Raw genomic sequence first — 10,779 nt, forward strand, 5'->3', positions numbered from 1 at the left:
CTATTTACTCTGACCAAAAATAAAAACATTGGTATTGTTATATATTTTTCTGTCCAAATATTCTACGTGTAATCTGTGGTTATAATATAATTCATTTCTACTAGAAGTTGGAAGAGAACTTGGAAAAGCAGGTGTTACCTCTCCAATTTGTAACGATATATACCTACTAAATAAAAAATGGATTTGGATTATTTTATTTGATGCCTATAGCCTATCCACGGGACAAAGGTTTATAATGATTAATCTAGTTCAGTACTTATAAATAGTAGTTTTAAAAAATTATTAAGAATGCAGATTTTTGAAAAATATAAGTGACTAATTTACATGAATTCGACATTCAATTTGTTTTATATATTTCGAATATTTTGGGAATTTAGAAACCAGATTTCTTTGTTTTTGTAGAATTGCTGAAAATATTTCAATCAAATATGTAAATTTTGTAGCTACATGGGACAAAACTACTTCAATTTCAGCTTTATTTCCTTTTGGGACAAAAATCTTTTCTTTCTTTTTTGTCTATAAATAGAAAGGTTGACAAGTAATTTTTGACATTTTTTAATATGTTCACAGAAAATAGAATTTAGTAAACTTGGATTGAATACTCAAAAGTAATTGTGATTCTTATGTTTCATTTCTAAGTTTTCATAATTAGATATCTCATAAATTAATTTTGAGAGCGATTTTAAAGGTTTTAAATATTTTTTAACTTCTAAATGATTATTTTATAAAATCATTTTAAAAAACCCGCTTGATAAATACCGATAAATTATAAATATTTGTTTAGCAGGTGGTGCTATCAATCGTAGACCTTGGAATTAAATCGAATCATTTTACTATTTAGTGATTGGATGAGAATAAAATATTAGGTCGTGACGTCACACTATAAAGATTATAATAAAGAGCAGTAAAGTGCGTCTTTCATTTTAATATAAGTTTGGTGATTGTACGCTGGTGACGTGTTCTATTAGTGTTACTAATATTAATAATATACATTAAATTTATAAAACAGTGTAATTAATCAAAATTAGTGTAAAAGTGTTTGTTTTATTAATATAAAAAAAAATGTCTGCTGAAGCACATAAATTAATTGGAATATCCTTGTCAAAAATTGCACAATCCAGGGCAAGCCGTGGTGGTGTTAGCCTTCATAAAAATTTACTTGTTGCAACAGTTTTACACAAAGCACGATATATTTTTATGGAAGAAGCATATCAATTTGTTCATGGCGGTGGCAATAAAATTAATTCAAATATACAAGAATCACCATTTTATAAATGGAATTTAAATAATGTTGATAATCAGAACGATGATGAAAATAATAGTGAATTAAATAAATTAAGTGATGACATTACAACAACAGTGAGTGATGATAGCGTTGAGAAAACTAGTGATGATTATGAATTACCAGTTATTGATAATCATTCAATTGATAGTACTACAGATAATAGTGAAAAATTATTAAATGACATTACAAGCGAACAATGGCGCGATAATACACAAATTGCGACATCTGTTGAAAGTACGTCTTCGACAGGTGAATACAAAAATCCACCTTCATATCAGGCACATATTGAATTAACTTATTTAAATTTAGATAAAAATGATGCCACTGAAAAGCCAGAAACGAATAATAATAACTTAAAACGAAGACATAGCGAATGGGAGGTAGAAGAAGCTGTTTTATCAATTTTACCAAAGAGATCGAAATCTTACATCGAAGAAAGTTCGCCCCCCTCCTCTTCTTCTTCATCAACATCCGAAACAGATTTTACATTTTTAGACGAATCTGATTTTTTATCTGAACCCTCAACCAGTCGACTATCACCAACAGACGATAAACTAATCGTTTCGCCACCGTCAATGGAAATCGATAGACTTAGTTCGTTAGTTTCAATTTTTAGTTTTGCTAATTTTCCAGAAATGAGTGGTATGTGTGAGGATGACTCAAAATTATCGTTAGATCAGTGTTCGACACAAGCAAAGGATAATAGTGACGTTTTACAACCGATGCCTTCATTTTTAGCAATGACGGTTTAAATTTAATTTTCATTTAGGTAAAAAAAATTACTTTTTTTTTGTATAAATTTTGAAATTGCCGCTTTTGTCTTGGAACGGCAACACTCACACACAATCAGTACCTGATTTTAATTTGTGTTGAAACAATTGTGCCTTTTCAACCAGTTAATTAAAAAATAAATAAAATAAAACATACTGAAAAAAGTTTAGTTATTTTTTTTTTTGAAAAAAAATAATTATTCTTGAAGCATTTTTCAGATGAACTGAAATTTGCTTAAAAATAAAAAATGAAAAATGTGTTATTTTTGTGAGTGATGCGAGCGGATCAAAAAAAATGCTTAAAATTCAAGTGTTTTTTAATTAGTTGATAATTTATTTGAAAAAACTACAGAGAGCGCCGTCATTTTAAAATAATTTATTTCTAAGGCCAAAGTTTTCTTTCACTTGTTTACCTTGAACACTTCCCCAAAACAGATTTTTTTTTGTTCAATTTTAAGATCTCAATTTGTTTTTTTTGTTTTTTTTATAATTTTGTGATAAAAGTTCTTAAATTCCATTGTTATATGACAAAAAACGGTGCAGCAGAATACTAATACAGGGGCGTCATTAAACTTTTACGTGACGATTTTATTTCATGACCCTTTGTGTAAGTTGCGAAATTATTTTTTGCAGACCAATAGCCAGAATTTCAATTGAGTGCTTTATTTTAAAGTGAAATGAAAGACACGTAATGTTTTTTAATGCCATTTTTGTTAAAAAATATGTATATATACAATTCTTTACAAAAAAAAAAAGATCAACTTCAGTTTTATCTGCCTTTGTAATGCGCTCAATGATGTCATCACCTTGTATCATGTATATGTTTTATCTTTGTTTGTTAAATGAAAGCGACATATATATATTTAAGCATGTAACAGACAAAGATATAAAAATATGTATATGATTGATTCAGCATTATTATTATAAGCCGAATGACGATGTGTAATTCTCGGGTGAAATCATTGACTTCGGCTTTTGTGAACGTATTTTTTTTTTGAGTGTGTTGTGTGAGAGATAGACTTTTTATTTTATACAGAATGTTTGATTTACATCTAGGCATATAAATATCACGAGTATGACCGAATACATGCGTTAAGCAATGCATCTAAGTCAGAGGTATTATATACATGTGTTGAATCTTCGATATGCGTTGAAATAGTTGTAAGACGCTTGGAGAGTGGGAGATTCTTAGTTGAATAGATGAACTACAACAAATAAGCCACGATACAAGTCACTCTTACAATTTCATATAACACCTATAATATCTCTTATTTAGATGCATTGCTTAATGCATGTACTGTCATACTCGTAATATTAATATGCCTAGATGTAAATTGAACATTCTGTATAATTGATATGTTTATTTTAATCGTAATTCTCTATTTCATATAAATTGAACATTATTATTATTTTTTAAATATTTTTGTTACGTAATACAATTGTGCTCTTTTTTTACATTAGCCTCTTCGATTCGATTCAATTAATTTAACCGAATGAAAAACCGTTGGAATAATAAACAGGTTGAAACTTGAAAAACACCTGTGTTGATGCAACCCCATATTATTTATTATATCAAATGCTGTTTACAAGTTATTGTTATTACTTAATTATTTACAAAAAAATAAAATTCGTTAATATATAAAGCTTTCATCACATGATACAATTTTTATTTTGTAAATACATAGTAGTATTTTTTAGATTTTGAAATGGTAAATCGATAATCGGTTCCTTTTTTATAAGATTTTTTCTGTATCCTTAATTTTTTTCAACCTCTTCGAAGAGTTAACGTTAGGGAAACATAAAAGTTTCAATTTTTACTTAATAATAGTGAAGTTTTCTAAGATATTGATAGAGAAAACGGTCTTTTCTTAACTATAGAGCTATTGAGAACCACTGGCCAGATTATTTATTATAGACTATATAAGTTTTGTATTTTAAATAAATTACTCCAAGGGGAACTAAACATATGGCTTAATTTATAGAAATTCTTACGTTAAAATTATTTAGTAATTTTTTTGAATTCACTTAAAATTGATACTGCAATATTTTAAGATAAGATAATAATGGTAAGATAACAAACTTAAAATTACTGAATTGATTTTGTTGAAATTTTAATATATCTTTTTGAAATCACTTTTTAAAAAACTTTGTAGAATTCAAATGAAAAAACAATTACAAATATATTAAATCTTGTTCTTTTATCTCTTATCAGTTAAGATATACATTTGTAATCATTCTACTAAATAGCCAGACATTTTTTGTAGTCTAGTGTGCGATTATCAATGTTTTGTCATAGGATGGCTTGTCCGGGGAATTTTAATGGAAATTTATACAGTTAGATTAATTTACGATTAATCCATAAAATGGAATTCCTTTATTCGATACGAATTTCTATTAATTTACTGTTACACGTAATTATAATGAACATATTTCGAAAAAATCTATATTAGCCGAAACATGTCATATTTTTATCTTAAAAGTTTTTTATCGCCATCAGTACAAATATTCCCGCTAACTTGGAATTAATGAATTAAGTATAGCAGCATTTCTTGGAGTAAAATTAAAAAAGTAGTATCACAGTGTAACTTATATTGTTGTAACTAAGTTGGTATAGTTTTTAATTGCGTTGCAATCTTAAGAATATGACGTAATTAAAATTTTTCGAGGTTTTCTTTAAAACCAATTAGACCCTGGCTATTTCGAAATTCCAACTGTCAATATTCTCGTATAAAAAAAGGCCGCTATACTGTAAATAAGTATTCTTGTCAGTGATTCTAAAATTATACGCCAAAAAAACCTTAAGCTACCCGCACGTTTTGTGTTAAAGTCTTCACTTCCCTTGCCCCACTTAACTGCCTTCCATAACACTTGAAAGATTTTTCATCATATACAAACTATTTAATCTATGCTTTTAAAATAGAAATTTTCCAGCGAAACGGGTGGGTAACTGCCTGTCATTCAGTATTCTGATGTATAAGCTATTTTATTGTAAAGTTTCATTCAAATCCAGTCAATAGGTTTTGCGTGAAAGCGTAATAAACTAAACAAACATTCAAACTGACTTTCGATTTTATAATATATTAGGGATCTTATAATTTTATGATGACCCATTTCAAAAATACTAATAATAATACTGCCTAAAAAATTGTTATCAAAACTCTCTCAGGTAGGTAGTTTATCTTCCTTACAATAAAGTGTTCTATAAATTTATAAAACATGTCTGTACAAGAGAAGATATCTGTTCTGTTACCTTGAAAGTAGCATTCAGACACGGATTTTATGAATCATACCCAAACTACGTATGTTTGTAAACTTATTTGAATAATTTATAATTTTTTATTTTTGACCAAACAATAGGTATATGAACGACATTTTATTTTATGTTTGAACGCTACATAGACAGATAAAACTAAATATGGTTGACACAAAGTTGATATTAAAAAATAAAATGAAATAATTGTAATTATATTTTTATATATAAAAAATTTATTGTAATTTAATAAAAAATAAATTAATTATGGTATAGTGTATTTTTGAATTTGTATATAAATTGTCTCTTAATTAATAATAATTGTTAATTAATTATTCCATATAAAGTATTGTTTTTCTTTTTATTGTTTTTGGAAACAAAAAAATTTTTTTTTATATAAAAAAATACACAAAATTATTGTAGATTTTACAGAAAAAAAAGAAAATGCAAATTTTACAATCAAAATGAAAAGAAAAAGTGATGAAATATTTCTTAAATTGATTACAAATGGAAGCGGATTTTTTTAAAGTTATAATTTTTGATCACCATGATTTTGGCTTAAAGCTAGTTTGATACCAATAAGTTCGGGCATAATAAGCACCGTGACTGACTGGAATAAAGCATAGAGAGTGAGTGATACGAAAACTGTTGGGATAATGGCGTGGAAATTTGTTAGAATTCTTATAAACTAACATTCGTTGTGTTATTACCATTATACCCTCCGACTGCTTGATAAAAAGGTCGAAAATTTGACTTCAAATTACGCTTTATTTTAGTCAATCACGCCTCCATAGGCCCAAACTCATATTTAAACATAAATGAATTTATTTTTTAAAATTATAACTTAAATAAAACCCCTTTTGAATATATTGTTTCATACTTGACGATAGTTTTTAGCATCAAATTCGGTCCCAAAATCGTCTTCAGGTTTGTTTGGTGCATATAATAAAAAGTCTTCAACAAGTACAAAGTATGAACATTGATTCCACGATTGCTTCATTGCAGCGTCGTAAAGCAAACAAAGTAAGTTGGTGTGCGAAGACATGCTGGACTCAGCGAGCTTACTGTTTCTTAATCAGCTGATCTCTATTGTGTAATACAATATGGCGATCCATTGCCCCAGTGACGTCATTGCATAAAAAATTTAGTGTGAACTGGAATCGATTATGTAACTTAAATGGTCGTGGTTAGAAAATACTCCGCTGCGTCCAAACTTTTTTAAAAGCCACGCCTCTCTGTAAATTTAGCACAGAAAAAGTACGCCCGTTAGTGGGTGCTAAATTTACAAAGAAATCGTCGTTGAAATAAGAGCGAAGATTTTTCTAACCACGATCAACCATTTAATTTGTGCTCAATATAAGAAATTTAGAAGCATATGATTTTTTGTTTTCTTGTTTAAAAAAAAAAATAGTTGTTAATATTATTTTTGAATATTTTATGATTTTTTTTTGTAACTTATTAAATATTTCTTTTATGTAAACTATTATTTTATCTAGAAAAATATTGTTTTTGGAAAACATTCTTCTACATCATTTTTTTTGTTTGTAATTTATGATATGAATTTTATATTTATAAATTATTCGATACAAATTTTTAGTTTTTCATTTTAATTGTTAAAATAAAAAAATGAATTTTTCAAAGAATTATTCTGTTTTTATTATTTCATATTAACTTGACCTTTCATCTTGGTGCGATTAGATAGGTTGGTATGCTATGTATTATGAATATTTATAATTTTTTTTTTGGGGATTTTCCATGAGTAATAATTTTATGTTTAGTGTTTCTTATTGACGTTCAAATTTAAATTTGTTTTATTATTTGGTAAAAAACGTAATTGGGGAATTATTTTATTGTAAATATTTCCTAGTTCCTAGTAAAGGGTGGGGTATTTTTACTTCTTTTTTGACTTATTTTTGAATCATTTATGTTAGAATGAGTAATACAGAGTATCCTAAAAGTAAAACACATTTTTTGTTTCATTAGAAAGCAAAGACATCAGCTTATCACTTCAGCTGAATGATTCTCACTGGATAGGCAGAAAAGTGAAATTGGTTTTTGAAAAAAAAAGGAAGGTATAGTTTAGTGGAGTCATTGCTTGGTATCTCCATAGAGATTACAATTCAGTATTGCCAACTGTACCAACTATTAAGCAGATCTATCAACTTTGAGCATCTTTTTCAAATCTTCTACCTCGCAAGGAAAACCAACCAACTTTTTAAGTACCTACAGCAAAAATTAACAATTTTAATATAATTCCATGAAAATGTTTGTAACTATGCCTCATAATATTATGTTTCTTTGTTTTTTTATCGACGTTTTTATTCCCCCATTTATTAAACACTTACCGAAGAACAATTCTAAATTGTTTAATCGAAATAATAGGTAAAAGATCTAGTTTTGGTCCTGGGCTACCGAAAGCGACAAAAGGACACCACAGTGGATTGCGAAGAAAGAAAAGAAAGATTAGATCTACCAACTTTTTAAATTGTATCTACCACCTAGACACATTTTTGGTTGGCAACACTGGATTATATATAAAACTTTGTTTTTCTAAAAGGAGATGGCCAACAATCTTTGAATGCTTATAACTTCTTCGTGTTTTAATCAATTTTTATTTCACTTGCAAATTTTGTTATTGTATCAAGTCTACTTTTACATTTTTATGGGTAATATGGCATATTTAAAATGCAGCTGATTGATTTCCAATTTAGTCCGATATGGATTCAAAAATTTATTGATACAAGGACAGAGTTGGAACTAATTGAAACACAAAGATTGACAAGCAATGTAAGTAAAAATTCCAATAACAAAATTTTGGAAACATGGAATGCGTTACCAAGCACATTTACCTGCCAGCCATTATTTTCATAAATGAATAATATTAAAGACTTCTTTCCGAAACTTTTTTCAGATGCCTCCAGTTCAGCATGCATTCTGCTAAAAGTAAAATCTTACAGCCCTATTATAAGCTATTTGTCATCTAATCTGCAACAACAGAACACTTATAAGTACTAAGTCATCTTTTAATTTGAACTACACGTCTGAGACGTTGCAAAATGTATTATTTTTTGTAAATAAAGTTTTGAGTTAATATTATTTGGTATCATTATTTTCCCAATAATCACGAGTTAAAATTATTTGACCGTCTATGACATTAAACTTTTCTTTAGAAAAAATGACACGTCAACCATCCTTCGTGTAGGGTATTAAAATTTGCGAGCAATAAATCTGTGATAGTTTTAGTATCGATCAAGTACCGTGTATATGGACTAAAGCAATTTTTTAAAATGACATCTTCATGCGAATTGATATAAGCAAGTGTCTAGCTTCTAGATAGGTTGTCAACTACAGTTGGGGAAAAATTATGAATATATTTTACAAGTATTTATACGAAACACGAACGTAGTGACGAAGTTTATTCGTAAAATACTCATGAATTTTAATGAGACATAAAGTCTATATTTATTCCTCGCTACTAACTTGATAGTATTTTCATTCGGCGCCATGAGGTAAGTTTTAATGAAAATGATGTTATTTCCCAATAAGCGGTGGGGAAAGAGCACAATATGAGGTAAGTTTGAATGAAAATGATGCTATTTTTTAGTTTAACAATATTTACCCAGTTTAATAATTGCATTGCAAGGAGAGCGATGATAAATATCTTGAAAAGTGCGAGCAATATGCGGTGGGGAAAGAGAGGGATAAGTTTATAGTATTATAACGTCATTCGGTAGCTAAGGATTACACACTTAACAAAATAGAAAAGTCGACACTTTCGTTAAAAATTCACAACAGTTACATTTATATAACTTTGTTGTCTATGGATTTTTGGGTTCTACCTAGACTATATTTAAAGACAAATAAGTGAAATTTGACCTTTGTTCCTCCTATATATTTTATACCGGAGGTATTCTCTTGGCAACTAGAAATTCAGGATTATTTGAACAGGAAACAAGATTCAATGATTATCATTCGCATAACGATGTTTTTATGAAGACTGCGTTACTCAGGAAGTGCTATACTACTTTGAAAGTCCTATTTTCCATCTGCAACTTGATGTGCCATTCTATCTGTTATAACAACATCAGCTATAAAGACGAACCGGCTATAATGAAAAAAAAAGACAATTGAGGTTAGGTAAAAAATGTCAAGAGCATAGACATATAAGAATAGACCACGCTAGTAATGGACGATCGTGTAAGTGGGATTCCCACTGAAATATAGAGATACTGGAACGCTCTCTAGCTCGCTAAGAGCGAGGAGACAGAGAAAGGAAATGACGGGTATTCGCTCCGAGCGTGAATTTCGTTTCCATGACAACGATACACTACTTTAATTATAGAATTAATGGATGCATATATAATTGTGTGGATTGCATTGAAAACTTACATTTAAAATTTAATATTCTTGTTTCACAAATTTAAATAAATAATTACGATAATTAACATTTGAAAAATAATATTTGTACAATTTGATTTCTTATTTTCACAATTTTTAATGCATTAAGTTTAATTAATTAGTGTTTTTCAATCATTTTAATTTGACAGTTTCTATATCATTAACATGTAAATAATTGCAAATTAGTCATAACAGCCCACTTTATCTCCAAAATTTTTCACTTAAAGCGCTGGCATCGATTTTATTATCCCTACCATGACTACGCACACAACGAATACATGTCTTTCTTGTATGTATGTATGTCACATGCTTTCTTTATCAATGCGCATGAGCAGAAGAGTTAGAAAGAAACATGTATACCCGCCCGAATCATGCTGCACCGTCCTCGCTTACCACTCGTAGGGCGCTATAGGCAGTGAGCGTTCCAGTATCTCTATATTTCAGTGGGGATTCCAGACTCGGTAAAAAGACAACGATGCTCTGACGTACGTTTTGTTCTTATATGTCTATGGTCAAGAGTCAAAAATGTGTTTAGAATGGTCCAATCTTTTATTTATTTAAGCAATCAAAAACAGATTATATGTATAATACAGATTTAGAAAAGTAAGTTAATAAAATTTTATATGTATAAGCATTTATTTAACGTTTACATTTGTTTTTGTAACATGACCGCACTCTTCCTTTTTTTTCCTTCAAACGCTTTTAAATCGAATTTTGTATTTACTAAAGATTTGATTGAATAGGAAACACTCAAATGACGATACTAGAAAGTAGTATCGCGATAATGATTTGACATCATCAAACAGTATCGGAAAATAATAATAATCGCGAAAGTCACTGAATATAACAAGCTCTCTATAAATTTGGATTTTTAGTAAGAGACGGATATTAAATTTTCTTATCTTTTCAACATGTTAGACGGGCTAAACTCTGTGCCTAATAGAAATACAATTATAATAATACTATTGTAGAGATGCAAATAGGTGAAAGTGAATGTACACTCACTGTCAGAAAAAGTGCCACAGTTAAAACATTCTAAGCGTACGCATCATATGTTATGTTATAATAGTAACACT

General features: G+C 28.7%; 1 protein-coding gene across 2 annotated transcripts; it reads left to right on the forward strand.

Moving 5' to 3' along the window:
• Nucleotides 1–942: 942 nt before the first annotated feature.
• On the forward strand, nucleotides 943–5,498 carry LOC123297745 (GATA zinc finger domain-containing protein 24-like). 2 transcript variants are annotated; one of them, XM_044879509.1, is made up of 2 exons: nucleotides 943–2,054; nucleotides 3,517–5,498. In XM_044879509.1, the coding sequence occupies exon 1, from the start codon at nucleotides 1,063–1,065 to the stop codon at nucleotides 2,035–2,037; it is 975 nt and encodes a 324-aa protein (XP_044735444.1). In that variant the 5' UTR covers nucleotides 943–1,062; the 3' UTR covers nucleotides 2,038–2,054; nucleotides 3,517–5,498. The 2 variants fall into 2 exon arrangements, with proteins under 2 accessions (XP_044735444.1, XP_044735449.1); XM_044879514.1 differs by lacking the exon at nucleotides 3,517–5,498 and having other exon boundaries at nucleotides 943–1,534; nucleotides 1,595–2,209.
• Nucleotides 5,499–10,779: the final 5,281 nt, after the last annotated feature.

The sequence above is a fragment of the Chrysoperla carnea genome, chromosome 1 (assembly GCF_905475395.1).
Source record: "Chrysoperla carnea chromosome 1, inChrCarn1.1, whole genome shotgun sequence".
In the NCBI taxonomy this organism is placed as follows: Eukaryota; Metazoa; Arthropoda; class Insecta; order Neuroptera; family Chrysopidae; genus Chrysoperla; species Chrysoperla carnea.

Excerpts from the sequence above, each read along its gene's own strand:
- LOC123297745 (XM_044879509.1), top strand. The coding sequence starts at position 1,063 with ATGTCTGCTGAAGCACATAAATTAATTGGAATATCCTTGTCAAAAATT.